Below are 20,145 nucleotides of genomic sequence, written 5' to 3'. Positions count from 1 at the left end.
TGTCCACACATCACACAAGTATGTATATGTTATGTGTGGTAGTGGCCAGTAGAACTGGGGGCGGGCTTTGGATGCTGAATGCTTGATAAATAAATAACGAAAAGCCATGAATTACGGCTTTTGGTGCTTTCTCGTGTGGTGTACAGTGGTCTTGTCAAATGATGTGTTTGTCTGTGTAGTGTAGGGGTGGGGGCTCTTATACTTGTGGTCTAATCTCGTGATAGTTACATAAATATTTATCAGTGAAATGTTCGTATTTATAATAAAAAATAATAATTTTAATATGAAAAACAATTTTTTTGTCTCATAAAATTAACTGTTTTTGTGTTATTAAATATTTTGATGATAAAAGGGATACCATAAAATCATAACTAATTTACCTTCAACGTTTTTCTTTTTCTTTTGTTTTTAGAAGAGTCTTCAACGTTTTTTATTTCAAGACACCCACTCTTTTGTTTATCACAATTTTAGTTTTTTTATATTTTGATAAATATAATTATTTTTTTATTTTATTTAAATAAAAACCTAATAATATTGATAAATAATATTCAATAAATTAGTAAGTAATAATGTCAAAAAATTTTAAATTACAAAATAAAAAAATTATTTATCAAGATATATAAAAAGAAAAAGAAAAATTTTATAATAAAACCCCGGCCCCTGGCTTCTGGAACAATTAAAAGTTGGGTTTAAACAGAAACTATTGGCCGGAATTGTTTCAAATATTGTGTCCAATAAGGGCCATTGTCAACACATTCAAATATATGTATTTTTTCTTCAAAAAAAAAAAATACATCTTTTAAATAATTTAATATTTGATGGTCTACCGTAGCTGAGGAGATTTTTACTTTTTAACGAGATATTCGTTACATTTAAGTATCTCAATATCTCGTCTCAATCTTGAGACTTGTAATTTGTTGTATTTGGTGAAAGAAATAATGCTCGACATTCAGCCCAATAAGGGCCATTTTCTATGAAGAACATGAAACGGGAAGCTCAAGAGATTTAGCCAGCCCCTTGGTTTATATCAACAGTTGCAGAATTTTGGATCAATGAACTATATTTTGACACAACCAACGTCGTATTTTCTGTTTGGACAACGCTGTTAGCAGATCTCACAGAACAATGTTTTACATTCCTAAAACTACAAATGTGCGTTACAAGAACGAGAACCATTTTACTTACTGCCACACAATATATACATCAGCAATATTGCTTACTAAACACCAAGATTGGGTATAAAGAAGCATGTTGGGAGGGCTCGATTTGCTGTCTCAATGTTTAATGCATCGTATCATCTAAAAACCATCCTTCAGAATAGCTCCATCTTGCGGCAATCAAGAGAAACTTTCTACAGAGTGATGCTCTGCTAATACAGGCAAACTCAAATGAGATTCTTGTGCTATCATACGAAAACTCTCCAATCTGCCGGAAGGGCTTCTGGTGTGATTCCAAGAGGCGCCGTTCAAGACTTTGAATTCACTGCTGAGAGATTGTGTCAAGTGTTTAAGTTCATGGTTTCAGACTCGGGTCTGGTGAAGGAATTTGATTTGTCCTTATTGGTTTCGGCTTCTTTCAGGGCTTTCTTCTTTTCGTATTCCAGTTGCTTGCAGTTTTCGTTGTGACAACGTAGAAACATCCTCACAAAACTAAGCAAAGTTGAGACAACTGCATGAACATCCCATTGAAAGAGAAAATGCAACATCATATGTTTGGTTAAGGGAAAAATATACGTGCGAGGGGAACAATATAAAAATCAGTTAAAGAGACAGATTAGAAATGTCAATTTAGTTGGGAAAAAAATAAATCAAACGGCATATCTGAAAAAATCATTTTACAGCGCGAGTCAAACATCAATAAAAAGGATATTTACTTGTACAATAGAGAAGATGATTGTTTCTGAAGTAAATAATAAAGATCAATCACCCTAAAGCAATATCAAGAAATCTTATATCTTGGAACCACGACGGTAATGTGGAAGAAGAAACAATATAGCAGCAGCACAACAGTATCACCTTGTTCAAATGGGCAACGACCCGGGTCTTCCCCGAAATAAAAGGCCAGGGCATCTGCATTCTTCCCCTGAATAAGGCTAAACTTCATTAGCTACAAGAGATTTATACAGTGGATGAGACAACAGGAGATAATTAATCAGATGCTTTACCACTCCAGAATAAAGTGAAGCCAGAGATCTAACTTCAGCTTCACCGAATTCGAGGAAGTCTTTTAGTGTCTAAACATTGATCACGGAAATTCAGTTAATGCAACAAAATAACTTACAAGAATGACGATGAAAAAATATCAATATGTTAAGTACCTTGTAAAAGTTCTTTGAAACAAGGCCATCATTTTCAGAAGCACTCAGTTCTTGTGCAACTTTTTCGAGCCCTTTGCTGATAGCTTGCATTTCCTCTGCCAAATACTTCAACTGAATCTGCTTCAAACAGATTGTTTATCATGTAAATATGAAAAGATTCTAGAGGCATTAAAAGAAATGTGAAAAGAACGCACACCTTTGTCGCAGCCTCTAAACTCACTAGATCTTTCTGAAAATCTATTACTTCTGGCAACTTTTCAGCAAGCACCTCCAAGTTGACACAGGTTAATGTAGGTTAATAAAATTTAGTTAAACAAAATAATATACCTATGGCAATTGTCACTACAAAACTGGTAAGAAAACTCAAAAGTAAAAGGTAAGCATCTGCCCACGAATAAAAGTTATACCTTACAGAGATAGTGCATCAGGGTCAGCTTCTTGTTTATTGAGCGTGTTTCAGTAAGTTTCAAAAGGCTATCGAGGCGAAACCCAACAGCAGAACCTGTATGAATAATTATTCCATTTGATTTAGCTGCGGATGAATCGGTAAAGAACCATTTTCCAACGTCAAATGAATAGTTAAAAGTAAAGCCCTAAAGACAAAACACATCGAAAGATTTTTCATAAGCAAATAAATTTGCATTACGGCAATTCGAAATCGAAAATAAATAAATGAAAAGTTTCTACTCACCCCTAGCAGTTCCATGATTTAAAGCATTGCCCAGTGAAAGGATAGTTTGCATAATTCTTTTCAATTTCACAGAATTTCTAACCTGATAAAAACACTATCATCAGGGGGCCTATTACTTACACAAGACAAAAGGAAATAGAGGAACAAAGTTACTAACCTCTCCAGATGCAGAGTTCACAATATTCAAACTATTTCTCAAGTCTGAAACCTGAGTAAATGGAGAAGAGAAATATAAGTTCCAGGAGAAAATTACATATTTCAATGGGCCACAATTAAGGAGATGAGATAGATATAGGATGTAAGGAATTGCACTTTCTTCTGACCTGGGAATGAAATTGAATTTTAAATGAGAAGATTCTTAACTTCGATTCTGCGCGAGGAACTTTCATCAGCTCCAAGAAAAACTGCAGGTAGAAGACCTTATCAGAAAGAGTTGGTTTGATGAAAGAAATACACTGGATACAAAATAAATTAATGAAATGAACGAACGAACGAAAGAAAGAAAGAAAATATATGCCCACCTGTTCACACTTTCCAAGGTTCTCCTGGTTGCCAGTGTAATTCTGAAAGTGGATAGATATGGTTACAAGATGCCTGGGAAGATGGCCGCAATTTGAAAAGTTTGGGAACAAAGTGATACCTTAAGAAGTTCCATTTCTTCTTTGGTTGGACAAAACTTTATGAGATTATCAACCTGATCAACGTCCAGCTTCGAATCATCTAAAGCAAGGATCGAGTTCTGTCAAAGAAAATAACAAAGCAACACACAAGGCCATTAATAAGATCATTATCACGTGAAAATCTTCTCTCGCACCAAATCCATTATGCTGTCTGCGTGTTAATCGTGTTCAAAGTAAACCTTCCCTGCTGCCCACAGGCACTGTTGGCACAATTTTTTTAAGAAAAACAGCCAATTCATGCAAACATTATTGTTGAATTTTGGCAGCGGAAGTAGTTAAGGGAATGCTGTATAAATTTGGGGGAATATGTGTGGGATGTGTAAAACTTCCAGTATCCAAACACACATTGTAGAAAGACACAGAGGTTTAAAAAATAAAATATTTAAAAAGTTTAGCCGACCATTAAATTGGACAGTGGAACCTTGACTTTTGTCAGCATAATTTCACAATTGTATGCCCTTCGTAGCTCAATCTGGAAGAAAAACATATGTTCTAGAAATTAGAATGATAAAAAAAACTACAGCTTGTCTCAAAAGAGGAAAGAAAAATTCAAGGAAATGCATCGACCATAAGAGGGCTAATGAAATAAATACTCAGATGAAATATAAAAAAAACAGAAAAGAAACCAAATGAAAAAAAATAAAAATTAGCCACTTTACCAGATGGACTTTCTCAGATTTGAGACCTGAGGCACGCCCACTTGTTTTCCCAATTGCGCCTCCAAGATCAGAATTTGATACAGTGGCTGAAAAAAGGCTCTCGAGTTCGGACATGTCTAATTCAGGAGCTCTAGGATGGATGATACAAGAGAAGACAACAAAGTTACCGATTGCACCTTTTACATTGTGATATCTGGGAGTTTGATCAATATTTATAATCATAAATAAGTAACAAAGACTGTATGATACATACTTTGAAGCCTCCTCAGGTTTTTGAGCCTCAGCCCATATGCTTCCATACATAGCCCTTGTTAGCTTCAACCAATGATATGGTTTCAGTGATGTCTTTTTGGCTAGATCATGAACTCTTCCACTCGCCCGCAATTGAAACTTCCCCTTTCCCACAGGAGGTGTTGGAATGTTTCCACCGCGTACTGAAGAACGAGACTGCAAAGGAGTAGTGCCAGACTTTGATAATCCATTGGGAAGTGGGGCAGGGGGAGGTGGAACAGTTTGACAATTTATAACTGAGGCTTCCTTCTGACCAGAACTTTGAGGAGTTGGTGATGGTGGAGCTGTAAAACTACCACTATAAACAGTGGCCAACCGTGAACATGGAGGCGGAGGGGGTGCAGGGAGGGTGGGAAGAACTACTGATAACTTTTCTGGAACAAGTGAAGAATCTTGACAAGAGATCGAGGCAGAATCCCCAGGTAATAAAGCTGTTGGAGAAGGAATGATGATAGATAGATTAAGAATTGTTGGGCCAATTGAGGAAGGCAATGCTGGAGTGGAAACAGGGGAAGCTAATGACAAGTCCCGAATAGAGGGGAGTGAAGCTGTTTCTTTGATACAAGAGGGAGGGGGAGCAACTGGCTGCAAGATCTTTGGAGAGGGAGATGTACTTGTTGCTGAGGGTGGGGGAGGCAGAGGAAAAGATAATAGAGATGGTGATTTAGCTTTTCCTAAGAAAGGTTGCGGAGGAGGAGGAGGAGGAGGTGGAGGAGGGGCTGAAGATGTACTTTGAAAGGACGGAAGTGCCTTTTTTACGGAGGATGAGTGTGGAGGGGGACCTGATGATTGGTTTCTGGAATAAGAATTGGGTGTCAAAGGACGTGGAAGATTGGTGGGAAAAACAACCTGAGATTGGTCAATACGAGGAGTAGAAGCCATCTCCGAGAAGCAAGACGGAGAAGAGACTGGGGTTGGAGAAAATGATTTTCCACTGGAAGACAAAGATGTATTGTAGGCAGTACAAAGTGGGGGAGGAGGTGGTAGATGAGGCATTGGAAACTGCTGTCTAATGTGAGCTGACATTTTACAATCAAGGCCAAATTGGATGCTTGGCTGTACTGGAACAGATAAATAAGACATGGATTGAGATGGTGGTGGTGAAGGCGGAGGTGGTGTTACTGATACCCTTACCAATGATTGTAGTGGCGGAGACTCTTGTCTTAATTGAAGAAGCAATGATGATGATGGTAGACTAGAGTGAATACCTGATGATTTTGAGTGATGTATTTGACAAGTAGCAGGTAACGAAGGTGAAGAGAGAGGTCGAGGTGAAACTGGTGGCACTTCTAAGGATAACAGTGATGGTGGTGACTGTGGCACTGATGGCGATACTGGTGGATGTAGTGATCTTGTTGATCGAAAAAGTGAAGGTGGAGGTGGTGGTGGTGGCAGCTGAGGAGGAAGAGGAGTAGAATCTTTTCTTGTTTCAGAGTTATTAGATTGCTTTCCTAAGATAGTTTGCTCTGGCGCTGAGGGTTTGGAAGAATAATAGGCTTCTTTATTGAACTCTGCATGATCATGAAGGAGTGCTGTAATCCCAAGTGCAGAAGGTGCACCATGGTATTTTGAGATGGCTATAGGAGCACACTGAAAAGAATTTGAATATAAAGCTGGAGTTGAGATTGAAGTTGGAGAAGCTCGCTGTGATATTACTTTACATTTAGCAGGCCTTTGAACAACAACCTGCGGTTCTCTTTTCTCATTCTCACTTGTCTTTAAACTCTTATCAAGGGATGATTTTGAAAAGGTCCAATGTGTTTCATTTATTGCAATTTGTCTAGAAATCATGGTTTCATTTTCAAATACTTCAGATTTTGGAGTCTCTACAACCACCATTGAAGGACTTTCTTTGAGAAATCCTCTATCATCATGAGCATCACCTGAAAATTTGTCCTTCTGAACACTATTAGGAACAAGAAGATCCGAATTATTTAATGCATCATGAACTTCAACAAAAGCTTCGACGGGAAGATCTTCATACTCACTACCAGGCAAATGGAGCCCAACAAGTGAAGATAAGGAATTCATCTCTGAGAAAAGTACCTTCAATCCAACCACAAAAAAATTTCACACCTCAAATAATAGTCAAGTTGATACTTGAACAAAGTAGTGATGCTTACCTCTGCTCTGAAGTCCTCGGGAAATAGATCCTTAACATTCCACGGTGTATCAATCTCGTCAGGTGTGAGGATCAATACGTTCGATCCTATGAATGCCGTATTGAACATCACCCGAAACATCATGTTTTCAAGTTTTAGATTATCATCCAATGTGATACATTCGAGCACAACATCACCATGTACATGACAGTGGATATCAATGTTAACTTCACAATCTGCCTGTGACNTGTTTCGATGAAAAGGATGAAGAACAATTTTTTTTTTATTTTAGCATTGCAAAGCTTGAAAAGTATAAGCAAAGGTGAATCAAAGAAGGGAAGTTCATTCCCCTTGAGACTATAAATGTTATTCGAAGTTGTCAAGAATAAATTTTCTTCCCCCAAATTGTTTCAATATGCCCAAACTCGGTCCCCTGTCTACAAATTCCAGAATCAAACCATGATTTTATGTGACAAAAGCAAGCCTGAATTGAACATTACCCTCTTCAATTGTCGCACTGCTTTGTTTGTTTGGGGCATAGAGAAAAGCAGCTTTGTTGTCCCATCAACGACCATCAAAGGATCATGTCCGTATATCCTAATGATGGGACGACAACCCCCTTCTCTGTACATATCAGGAATGCATCTAAGAAATACACGATCCAATGTCAATGCCCCGTCCAAGGGAGGCCACTGGGAACCCGTGTTCCTTCTCGAGACATATTGGAGGTACCTCAACTGTGAAGGTAGTGGATTCAGAGGAGACAACAAACGCAAAATTTCTCGAGGTGCTTGCTTGTACATCATTTCTAAAGTTTTCTGTTCCCCAGCGTATTGCTTCCTATAAATCAAGAGGGCAGCAAGCGTGAAAGCCATAACCGGCAGTGCATCCATCTGACAATGCAACAAAAGTAGATTCCTCTGCCCAAGGGAGAGCCAACTTTCACTTGATCTCAAAAAGTGATGGATCATTTCCACAGTGAGCAACGGGCAATTTTCATACTGTCGAGGATAGTCTATTACTGTCATATTATACTTGGACAACAAATTAGTGACCTGGGTTTGTTGATCTCCCTCTCCAAAATTAAAAACCATGATTGAAGCCTCGGGGAAATATTCACAGAGTCGATCCACTATATGTCCAATATAGACGTTGTACCCATCATCCTCCGAGCCATTAGTGGTAAAGCAGCAATCAAATACTACAAAACCATGAAATGTGTTTCTGCATGAATTTTTCATTACAAGTTTAAATATCTGGCAGTGGCAGAGCCACACTCATTCTAGGTTGATCAATCCTCTGGGAAAAGAAATCATTTAACTAAAGTCATTCTAACTTTTGGCTTGATATAGCATTTTGTAGTCTCCTGAGAAATCATGAAATGGTTAATTAAATTTTTTTAACTCCACCCCGATTACATTTTTCTTTTTGAAATGAAGATTAACTGTCAGTTCATTCGACATTTGTATATCGATTTTTTTCTTCAGCGTCAATCTAAATCATCATAATACAAAACAATGTAACACATAGAAACATTCAAAATGCAGCCATATTTTGAATAAAACTATTTTATTTTTTCAAACTTATAAAGAACTGAACTTCATCAAAACAAGCAACAAAAAACGCACCAAAAACCCTTTCTGAGATCTCCAGAAGCCCTTCCGGCGGCTTCCGATAGAAAAATTTTCGGAGAAGCGCCATTCAATTGCCAAGATCTGGAGAGTCTTGGTAGTGGCCCAAAAACTACCAAGACAACCCTATAAGTACTGGAATATCAACCACATTTACACTTGAAATGTCAAGAACCCAGGTGATAAAATCTTAAAAACAAGACTCAGAGACACCTGTATATAAATATATATAATACGTTTCAGCTTACAAATGGAGCGTTATTCCTTACATTCAAGAAAGTGAGAGAAGAACAACAGTAGCTGTGGGTTTTGCTGGGGCAGCAAGGAACACTTGAAATCTTTCCATATGGAACATTTCTTCACACTCACACTTACCCTGCGTCTGTTGTTTGCTCTGTGATTCTCAAGACTAGACTTAGCTTTCAATGGGGGAAACCAAAAAGACAAAGCGAACGTGTGCGCCTGCCACTGACAGGGGAATAATTGGATTCCTTCTTTTTATTACTATTTTTATTTTTCCTTTTTTTCCTCCAAGATTCGGTGTTCTGATTTTAACTATGATTACGATAATTCTGTTGTTTGAAGACAACATAGGATCTGGCTTGTCACCATCTGGGAATTCTTTATGTCAATGTGTTTCATGGTAGATTAAGAGATTATATATTCTTGATTCGTATCTGCGTCTTAATTTATTACAGTTGTTGTCTCTTTCATATCTTTTTTTGCACGTGTCTTCGAGAATATATATGTTAGACGGTTAACAAATAACATGTGATTTGATGTCCGACCCGAATTCTCTGGTATTTGAATGAATTCAATATTTATATAAAATTAAATAATTTGATAATAATATGAGTAACATGTGCGTCTCTCTTGCGTCCCTCCAAAATTGGCTATAATTTTTGGATCATCAATATGTGATTAAGATATGCGGAATGTTGAAACCGAATAACCACTTAATTAACTAAATAACAAATAAATAAATATTTTACCATAGAAATAGTGTTACCAAAACAAGATATTTAAATATATCAAGTATTTTCATATTTTATTCTATTCTTTTCTAAATAAATAAGTCAATAGTGATTTAAAAAATAATTTTTAAAATAAAAATCTGGAATGCCTACATTGAAGGTCAAGGGAGCACCAAATTACATCCTAATAAACATCATTAATGCATTAGGCAGAGTGTATGAAATGTTACGTACACATTGACGTTAGTATTTATTCCAAAAATCTCTTAAATTCCTAAATATGTAAGAAGGCTTCATAGATCGTTTTGAAGATTGTGGTATGTTACAAATATTCGAAACCTTTACTCGAGGCGACGAAGAAGGTATTCAACTTCAACGAATTTTGTTAATGGCATCACCCATTCTTCATATAACCGAGAAACAACAGACGGATTGACCTTGTACTTGCCGTTGGTGTCGCTTTCTTGGAGATCCACATCTTGACCGAATAACATTGCTTTTTTTGCCACCCTTTTCTTGATCGCCTCTTCCACAGTTGGAAAAGTTAATAACTCCATTAAAGCTTCTTTGTCCTGCTAGAATTCGAGTTGTATATGATGGGATACTGCTTCCTGCCGGTTTATTATTTTGAAATATAAGTGAATTGTGTATTTACCTTAGCATCTATAGCTGGAGTATAGTCTCCTGGGGCATCTCTGAATTTAACCTCGGCTACAAACTTTCCCAAGTGAATCCTTCTTGAAAGTGCCTGGAAACATGAACTTTACTATCCTAATACATTTCTCAAGAAATTATAGAAAGATTAAGCTCTTCCACCAGGTTAGTCTTTTAGATTTAAACTCAGCTTTCATCCTATCGTCCGACATTCACCGTGTGGGTAAAAAATTGTTTACTAGCTCATTTTACCTGCAAACAATCTAAATCACTGGCTGCAGTGGCAGCATAGTTCCCATCATCTCCGTCACTCGTGATCAAAGGAAGCAATTTCTTGAGGTAAAAATGTGATATTTTGTCATTCACGTTAATGGAAGCTGCTGAAGGATGCAAGATCTGAAAAAGAATGTATCGCTGATAAAGAAAGCATAAAAATTGAAATATAATACTGGTAAAATTGCTAAATGATCTCAAGACTTCAGTAACTCATCCATTTTTACCGGTGTAGAAGAGTAGAGAGTTTGCAGTAAAGGAGCTGGTAACTTGTCTGGGAAAAAAGCGTTCTCTTCTGGAGATGTGTAACGACCAGCCTGTGGACAAATCAGACGAAGATTCCACCTTACAAACTTCTCATGATGATAATACATCATTCATTTGGGCTAATGATTCGAAATCCATGGGATTCACTTTGATATAAGAAAATACTGAGACCAAGACTCTAGGTAGTCTTGGAAATGTACGTTTTATATTTCTTATGGCCATTAAAAACATCAACAAAATCTCTATTGACATGATTCTTCTTTTAATGATATTATAAAATCATAGTAAGTAAAATTTATAAATAAACAATTCCCATTTCATAGCTTTATACAGAATACATAACTACATTCGTTTAAAACTCCAATTTTATTTAACATAATGCCAACCATATTTAATGAAGACGCAACACAAACTAATGCACCCTGGAAAAGAGTATCATGGCACAAATTGCAGTGTGCATTTTCAGTGAAGCACACTGAGCAACGCTATTTTGAAATACAGATGTATCAAGATTACAAACCATCGGGAAAAAAAATCCAAGCAAACGTGAATGACTATTATAATATATTGAACTTAAAACTTAAAAGTGCGCAATCTTTTCATTCAAGGTGCATTTCAGACCTGCCTTGGCCATTGAGGCGCACCAACGTGTACCCTGTAAGCTCAAGGCACACGCCTCATTCAAGATATGTGCATTAGGCCAAGATATGGCTTAAGTTTAGGAACACACGGGTGTATTTTTATTAACCACGATCCAATTTAAAACCAAAATTCAGTGAAGCTTAAAGAAATCCAAGTTGATCACATAATCATGGACAGATCTTTCATAAATTTGAGCTTGGCATATTTCAAGAGAACTAAAAAAGCTGGTTCGTATGCAGCATTCATCACCAGCGCCAGAAAATGAAAATCAACCAAGCCACAGCCATATACATTTGATAAATCAATACATCACTATCATTCTTGTTTACATTATTATCCAATGAGTAATTCGAACTAACTTCTTTTTCTTTTTTTTTTAAAATAAGAATTAGTTTAAGATGTTATACATTCGTATTGTCACCATCGTCAGCATTTTGTCGGAGCATTTTAAAAAAAATTCATAAAGCACAAATTTTATGACCATAAGCCAGATCAATTCCATTAGATTTGGGGGAAAAAAAGAAATGAAAAGATAAAAGAAAAGCATACCTTGGCCTGAAGAGCTTCGGATTCTTTGAGAAAGAAATCGAACAAAGAATCCGATGATTCGGGAACGCACTTGTCCTCGTACAGGGCCAAATTTCTGGGATATTTCGCTCTCTCGATCAGATAAAAGATAATGGTGTCTTCTTGGCGAACCAAGCTCTTTCTCAAAGAATCAAGATTCAACAACTCATCAATTCTTGTCCTCAGCGCCATTTCACAGACTATAGCAATCAATATGAATGTTGATACTGCGCTGTTGAAGAACCGAAATATCAAATAAATAGGATGAAATGAAGGGTTGCGGACGAAAGGTTGGATAATGTTTGGTATGTGTAAAGGTGGGATTTTGAAGTGGGGGTGGCGTCGAAGGTTCGTTCGTCAATAAAAAAGTTGACTCTACCGTGGATGGGTGAAGGGGTGCCTTAGTAAGGAAGGCTTGTTTCCTTTGTTTAACGTTAATTAGTGGTAATTAAGGTAAACTTTCCTTTGTCTACTCTAGATTGGGTCGGGTGTGGACGCAAATTCGGATCTAAATTGGGGATTTCTAGCGTCCTGAATAAAAACAAAAATAAAATGTCACACACACACACACACATATTATGTTTTAATGTTAGATAATTTTGGGCAATGAAATAATAATAAAAATTATCACTTACAAGAAGTAATAATATTTGAAATGGGTTTATGGTTTAGACGATAAATTACAATTATGTTATTTTTCAATAATTACTAAAAGTTAAACATTTTTAATTAAATTATTTGTTTGGTTGTAAAACGAATAATTACTAATTTGATTGATCTAGAAAAAATTATCAAGACACGAAATTACAACCAAACATTCGATTAGATTGAATTATATAATTGATCGTATCAACTCAATCAAACACAACTTCAACAACATATCGGTATTTCGGTTTTGATCGTCATATTTATTATTGTTATTAATTTTTTCAAAGACATCATGGAAAAAAAATAGGATCAAATTTCTCGAGAATGAGAAGAGATTGTATGATATGAATGCAAATAGATTCCTTAACTCAAATGTATTTTGAAACATAAAAGTTTATTATTATTTTTATTTTGATTGTATGCTATGAATGCAAAAAATTTCTGAATTCTAACCATAAGTACACTTCAGTTTATAATCCATGAATTCGAATCAGAGTGACTGTATGTGAATTCGAAAAGCCAAACTCAAGCATAAAATTATTATTATTTTTCATTTACTTGAAATAATTTGTTTGCATACATATTTGAAATGATTATTTGGATTTTCCATCCCGTCAGCGCATTTGGTCCTCCTCAACTTCTAGAACAGCCGTTTGTTGATTGGAAGTCAGTACTAATTAATTTCATTTGATTACACAGATCGAAGAAATTGGGAAAGAGGCCTCTTTCAATCTTGGAGTAAGTTTCTGATTGCTGCTAGCAGAAATGAGCTGAACAAAGTGGTGAATTTGTACAACAAATGCAGTTTTTGCTTCAAGGTTTCAGAACTGAATTTCAAAATAATCAAGTAAAGGAGCATTGCTTTGGTTCAACGATGACTCCATCTTTCACTAACCCTAGTGACGTCCAAGAACTATCTTATGTGGAAAAAACTGCAACTCCAGATCCATACAGAGTTCCCTTCAAAATACTCAAAGCAGCAGCATTCAGAGGTATGCATTTAATTGGTCACTAGATAACATGTATAGGCCCAAAGATTTAGACCAAGTATGAATGTTGATCATGAGATAATATGTTGCAGTACCACACAGACATAACAGAGTTTGTGTGTTATTGACATTTGAGAGGACTCATTTGATAAACCAGTCTTTTAGATTTGCATCTTTTGATGGGCTTAAAATCTATCGGAATTTTTGCTGATTCTCAACGTTGAAATGGGCTATCAGATAAAGCCTAAGATAGTTTGCTATGTCGTACTTTACTCCTTGATTTGGCCTAAAGCAAAAACACCTTTGATAATGTGGCCAATGTTTAAGGTGGATTAAGATGCAAAAGCTAAATAAATAGTCTTCAGAGATGTGCCTGAAGGTAGATGAAGTTGTTGCCATGGGTATCCACTTCTCGCATAGGACAATGTCAATGATTAAATTGCAGTTTCACTACCTAAATATTCTGTGTGGTATAGAATTTATATATTAATAATATCATAAAATATGAATTATATAATAAGACATTTATATATTTTAGTAGCACTTTTTCGAAAAAATTATATATCAGATAAATTTATAAATTCAATAAACAATATTTTTGTAGTATTTGAAACATCTATTAAAAATGTTTAAGATTTGGGCATTAAGGGTCAAAGATAAATCCGACTATGATTTTCAAGAACGGTGAAACCAAAATCAGAACTAAATCTTTTCTTGTCTTCAGTTTCAAAATCAGCTCTCATAATATATAAATTTAAGACATAGTTGTTAAACAATTTGTTTCAGCGTCTCACATATTGGAAGACTATATTATTTGATATTTTTAAAAAAAATCATAGTAGAAAATTAAAAATATATATATATATATCACAAAAAATCTTGTGAGGCGGTCTCACAGATCAATTTCGTGGGTCGAATCTCTTAGTTGGGTCATCTATGAAAAAGTATTACTTTTTATTGTGAATATCGGTAGGGTTGACTCGTCTCACAGAAAAAAATTCGTGAGACCGTCTCATATGATGCTTACTCTATATATATTCGTATAATCTAAAATCGTAAGCCTTTAATGATTTATTTAGAGACCACATGTGATCTTGAAAGCTAAAGAATAGCAGGGGCTGGTTATTTTATTTGATGAGAGTACCTTATTTAATTATAATTTGATCCCTACCCAATAATTCACAATTATTATAAGTACTTATATATTACAAAATCAAAATCAAATATTAAAATCAAATATTATTATCACATTGTTGCAAACTCACAAGTAAAATAAAGTACAAAGATAAAACATAATATATAATCTGGTATGAATCCCTCTTTTTTTTTTTTTTTTTTAAATCTCAATTTATTAGAGACTTAAACCAAAGCAACAGTAGCATACATATATGTATATATATATATATATGATCCACGCTCAACTCAAGCATCAGATTTGTTTTGCTTAGCTGCGTTTGTCCGTCGGAGTTTCTGTTCATCGGACAAGACTTTTGCAAACCTACACATTAATATATATTGTAAATAATTTTAACAAGATCAAAATTTATATAAAAAACTGAATTTAATTAATTAATTAGAAGGAGTTGTGTGATTTCATATTAAAAAATATATAATTTAGCGGTTTTGATAATGATGTTATAACATACTTTATCAAGGCATCTTCATTTGTTCCTCCGTCGGCTATAGGCTCCGGCACTCCGGTACGAAGATTAACCCTGGAGTATGGCCCCTTGAGTAACTTTTGTCCAATCTCAACAAGGTCGTCAATATTCTGCTTGGTCGAAACATCAACCGATGCACTGGTCCCGACTAATGAAACGTCCTGCGATAATATATATATAATCAAGTTTAGCCATCAAATATATATATTTAAATCAAACTGAAGGAATTATTCAATATATAATTAAATTCTTGAACCAATGATGATCAAGAACTATGAAGTTTAAAAGTCTGCCTGAAGGTTTCAAGATGGATCGGACTTACTTCTATCCGGAGGTAATTATCTTCAGAATAAAGGGACTGGAAGATGACAGACAAGAAATAATCCACCATATCTTTACTTGATTGATCGAATACATCCAAAATAGGGGTTGAATTTCCCTGAATCAACCACCCAAACCGACCCCAACTGGCAGCCATTTGTGCTGTATATTTCTGTTCCTGTTTTGCAGATCCAGTGCTCAACGAGACCACCAGCAATCTGCCGCATTCCATGGGCTTGATCGGGGCAAAATTCGGGTCTTTTCTGAATACTTGTTTTGTTATCTCACCGACGGCAATCAATGCCTGCAAGAAACAACCCCCATTCGGCTTAGTTCGATTTTACTCGACCGTGATATTCATTTTACATGTTTACTAGCTGGATCTGTATATATATATATACATCTTGAGCTCGACTCGACATGTTTTTTAGTTGGTTTCTTATGTTATATATGATTACCGGATTATTAGCAGCGACGCCACCATCTATTATATTGAACTCAGAAGAATTCCCAGAGCCATCGTCATTGGTGAAATAGTGAGCCGGAAAATAAGTTGGTGCAGCAGAAGTTCCGATGCATATATCGGACAACAATGCATCCAAAGCTGGAGAAATCTTCGTCTGCATCAACGTACATACACAAACCATGGTTAAATATTTAGTAAATTTTTTATTTTTGGTCAAAACGGACTATTCTTGATATATGTATATGTAGGCTTTAATATATATGCAAATTATCAGATCTCGTCGGGTACAAATGAAAAGCAAAAAGAGATGGAATTAAATAAATTAAAGACCTCAAAGGAGGAGAATAAAGTTGGCTGCAAATTTTTGATGTCAAACGTCGGAATGACAACGTTTGTTAAGGTGTCGTGCAACCGAGCCTGCCCCAAATTGTCCCTTATCAACTTGTGCAGGTACTTTCCATCGTATTTCGGGTTCCCGAGTTGAACCAATGTGTTCTCCACCGACGCTATGATACCGCTGCAAAAATATATAAAACCCCCTAATTTCAGTATCATGTAAATCTATATACATATCATAAAGTAAAAATTATGAAACGAAACCGAAGGCCGTGTTACTTTTTTTGTGGAAATATGTGAGGTCCATGTTTTGAATAGAATGGAATAATGTCTTTAGCTGCATATAATGGTCGGTTGTTGGCATCAGGTGCAGTCAACATGGCAGTCACAAGTCCACCGGTGCTCGTTCCAGCCACCAAGTCAAAGTAGTCAGCGATTCGAGCATCTTTACCATCCAATTTCTAAGGATTAATCAAACAGTTCTCGGTCATGGTCTATAAATAAATACTACTGCCAGCTATAATTTGAATTGAACTCTCAGTTAAAAACGCCTGGTAAAATAAGCTAACTGGCCAGAATCCTTTTCAGCATATTTTCGATTTGAGGTCAAATCCTTTAAGTAAATGAAAAAACTCCACTCCTTTATGATCTTAATTAAAAGTATTTTACCTGGAGTTCGGATTCAAGAAATTCAAGAGCGGTGGCCGGAATGATGCCCCGAATTCCTCCACCATCAATGCTAAGAATAGTAACTAATTTTCCGTAAACCGGAGGTTGGATTTTATTAAAAGACAACGAGGAGGCCATTAGAGACACGATATGGAAGAATGTGAATGACTTGGTGTTTTCTTGCTTGTTCGAATAATCGTTCAAACTCGTGCTTTTATAGGAAGAAATCTGGCTTCTCCATGAATATTAATTATTGGCAAAATTGCAAATTGGTTATGTATATTTTTGTTATTATCTTTTATTATTATTTGATGTTTGAAAATTTTATTTTTTTTATACACAGTGCTAATGTGACCAAAAAAATGAAATTATTCTGTAATGATTTTGCTTATGCTTTCCATATATCAATTAATTATTTAATTTTGTAATTTTTTTTAAAAAAAAATTATAATTTGTTTGGTTTCAACAAGTGTTTTTAAAACTAGACCGATTGGCCGGTTCGACTTAGAACCAGTCATGGGTTCAATTCGATCAGTTGAATTTATTTTTTAAGAATCGGTTCGATCATCAATTCGATTATGAAAACAATTGTTTGAATATCAGTTTTAATTTGTAAGTCACAACTAAGTATATATTAATTATTCTTAAATGTAATTTAATTTAAAACCGACATATGTTTCTTGGTGGGCGCTCAATTTTACAATAAAATTAAGATTAGGATGACGTGAGAAGCTCAAGATATTACGACTAAGGGCAATAGATTGATTCAACATGAGTCTCAACTCATACTCATATATAATTACTGGTCGTGAGTCATAGGTTGGTTCAACAGCCTTAACCTATACTCATGCACATTCATTCATAGAATATTTTATCTCTGAAAAGTTGTTTCTTTCGTATCCCTCAACACTAGAATCCTTCATACAAAACTACTGTTCATACTAGACCTATCTATGATCATTAGACAATGTATATTATATTATTTTTTTTTAGTCCGATCAATCATTGTCTTTTATCTTTAATCTTTTTAGTACATGCATGAATGTGTTCTATATTTTAATATAGCGCCCACATTTGACACATGTTAGCAGACATTTTTTTAACATAGCCTCAAGTTTTTTTTTTCTTTTAATTGTGCCACATGAAATAATTAACGCATTTAGAGACCACTTTTTTCATAAATCTGTCTTAATTAAAATGACTATAATTTGATAATATAATTATTCTAGTTTTAAATTTTAAGTTTTTATTATTTAGAGACCACATGTTAGTAGAACAAATATTAAATTGGATTTGCCATCCCATAATGGGTTGTATATGGCTTGGTCAAATATCATGGTTTCAATTTCATTTATTAACATCTTTTCGGATGAATATGTCGTACAAGACTAACGATCTCGCAACAAAAATTATCAAACATAATTTTTTTAGAATATAAAGAAAAATGAGAAGTTGAAAACCCGTGTTTGAAATGATATCAGAAATTATATATGATTTAGCATTATTTATTCTTCTCATTTGTTTCAATAATATTAACTGAGAAGATGTTGAAATTACATTTGAAATTTGGATTTAATCAAATTATTAAATTAAGACTCGCTAATCATGTTCGTGGATAAGACCATTGCGTCAGATTATAGAAATGTTTAAAATTTACCACTAAAAAAAAAAGGACATGTTTAAAATTTCATTTTTTAGTCAAATATCAAACCGGACAATTAAACGGATGTGGAGAGGACTCCATTATTATAACACGTCCGGACAACAGGAACTAAACATTTTTTTCTCATTGTACCATGTAAATTATATGGCGATGAATTATTGCCGCAGAATTTGATTGGATCTTAAAAGATTTAGTTAATTATTGCTTAACAAAATTCGCAGCTGGCTTTCTCACGAGTTTAATATGGGGTTAGCGACTACGTGAGTGGAAGTGAAAATTCTCGTTTTAGTCCTAAATCTTAATTGTGTTTCTCGATTTAGTCTCAAATTAACTTTGTGACTCAATTTAGTACTAAATCTTCACAATTTTTTATTCACTCGGTCTTTCCATCAAATTGGAGTTCAAACTAACGGAATAAGTATGGAAGATTCAGCCTTGATTGAAGAAATCTCAAAACAAATGCCTTAATCCTAATGGATTTATCCTTCTCGAAGCTAACAGGTCGCTCAATTCAGCAATCCTCCTCCACACACTTATGCATGCTCAAGATAACCATGAGGTTTTTCATTCGTTTGTTTTCAATTATATTATTATTATTATTATTATTATTATTATTGTTCTCCGATGTGTAGTTAACTATTGCCTTCTGACAAGTTGGCAAGAACACAAGTTTAACATGGATATTGGAATATTTTAAGTTTATATTGTGTATTGTTTTTATGTATATTTTTGTATATCTTGTTTCTTCTTCTTCTTCTTTTAATCTTTTTGTAAAATCTTATCTTTCTCATGTTGTATATAAATATATCATGTAAATTTTTTGAGATATATCAAAATTATATTCTCCCATTAATTTCTACATAGTACGAAGAGCCTCTAGCCTACACCATCAACCTTAACTCTAGCTCTCAAGCTGTCGTCGTCGCCACCCCCACCCCTCCATCTTTTTCCCTCCTTCTTCCGACATCCCTATAGCTGACTCCCTATCGATGTTGCAGCTGTTACTCTAATCTCCTTCAATGATGCTTCTCCTTTTCAATGTTGATGCTCATGTGTCTTGAAGATAACCAGCTCCTACAATTATCTCCTACAATTATCTCTCATGGTGTTCGCAATTCACGACCCTCCTCACTGGTGATGATCTGCTTGGATTTGTTGATGGTTCTCATCCATGTCAGGAAAATTTCAACATTGTCTCCTATACAATAATCTGCGATCCGATCACCTTCACCATCCAATATCTGAGTAAATATTAAAAAAAATATTTTATTTATTGAAGGCGGGGTGGGGTTACCCAGAATAATTATTAATTTTTTAGTCGTTCGTTAAAAGTACATGGAGTATTTAATAATAATAATAATAATAATAATAATTAAAAAAAAGTACATGCAGTAGCCTGCCTCGTCCAACAGTACCCGTGATAGAAGAACTTGTCAATGTTGCTCTGCTCTCATCGGTACAAGTTCATTCAATTTCTTTTGATGATATATAAATGATACAGCTATATGTCATTTAATTGAACTAAACATTTGAGCTGAAACCTTTTTTTTAAATATATTTTTTCCTAAATAGATGAACATGATTGTTTACAATATTAAAAAATTATTTACTTGGAGTTCGGATTCAAGAATTAAAGAATCGTGG

At 35.0% G+C, this 20,145-nt stretch overlaps 3 protein-coding genes across 9 annotated transcripts; all 3 read right to left on the bottom strand.

The window, feature by feature from the left end:
* Positions 1-1,025: 1,025 nt before the first annotated feature.
* Positions 1,026-8,826, bottom strand: LOC140961748 (formin-like protein 18). Of its 7 annotated transcripts, XM_073420430.1 has the most exons (17): positions 8,369-8,822; positions 7,241-7,941; positions 6,762-6,980; positions 4,601-6,684; positions 4,348-4,477; positions 4,089-4,160; positions 3,649-3,747; positions 3,530-3,571; positions 3,332-3,412; positions 3,166-3,216; positions 3,009-3,090; positions 2,725-2,819; positions 2,514-2,585; positions 2,318-2,434; positions 2,165-2,233; positions 2,016-2,082; positions 1,027-1,668 (listed from the first exon to the last, which is right to left on the bottom strand). In XM_073420430.1, the coding sequence occupies exons 1-17, from the start codon at positions 8,439-8,441 to the stop codon at positions 1,499-1,501; spliced, it is 4,224 nt and encodes a 1,407-aa protein (XP_073276531.1). In that variant the 5' UTR covers positions 8,442-8,822; the 3' UTR covers positions 1,027-1,498. The 7 variants fall into 7 exon arrangements, 5 of the variants coding, with proteins under 5 accessions (XP_073276529.1, XP_073276528.1, XP_073276530.1 ...); XM_073420428.1 differs by having other exon boundaries at positions 1,026-1,668; positions 4,110-4,160; positions 4,348-6,684; positions 8,369-8,825; XM_073420427.1 differs by having other exon boundaries at positions 1,026-1,668; positions 4,348-6,684; positions 8,369-8,824.
* A 673-nt stretch (positions 8,827-9,499) lies between these two features.
* Positions 9,500-12,121, bottom strand: LOC140960749 (chorismate mutase 2-like). The gene is made up of 5 exons (XM_073419005.1): positions 11,731-12,121; positions 10,500-10,589; positions 10,252-10,395; positions 10,001-10,093; positions 9,500-9,917 (listed from the first exon to the last, which is right to left on the bottom strand). Exons 1-5 carry the CDS (start codon positions 11,938-11,940, stop codon positions 9,687-9,689), a joined length of 768 nt encoding a protein of 255 aa, XP_073275106.1. The 5' UTR covers positions 11,941-12,121; the 3' UTR covers positions 9,500-9,686.
* A 2,488-nt stretch (positions 12,122-14,609) lies between these two features.
* On the bottom strand, positions 14,610-17,039 carry LOC140961606 (patatin-like protein 1). Its single transcript, XM_073420250.1, has 7 exons — positions 16,839-17,039; positions 16,449-16,630; positions 16,164-16,350; positions 15,826-15,987; positions 15,369-15,671; positions 15,032-15,207; positions 14,610-14,883 (listed from the first exon to the last, which is right to left on the bottom strand). Exons 1-7 carry the CDS (start codon positions 16,974-16,976, stop codon positions 14,808-14,810), a joined length of 1,224 nt encoding a protein of 407 aa, XP_073276351.1. The 5' UTR covers positions 16,977-17,039; the 3' UTR covers positions 14,610-14,807.
* Positions 17,040-20,145: the final 3,106 nt, after the last annotated feature.

Source organism: Primulina huaijiensis, chromosome 16, assembly GCF_012295235.1.
Source record: "Primulina huaijiensis isolate GDHJ02 chromosome 16, ASM1229523v2, whole genome shotgun sequence".
NCBI lineage: Eukaryota > Viridiplantae > Streptophyta > Magnoliopsida > Lamiales > Gesneriaceae > Primulina > Primulina huaijiensis.
The sequence above is the reverse complement of the archived record's forward strand: the minus strand, read 5'-3'. Positions and strand labels throughout refer to the sequence as shown.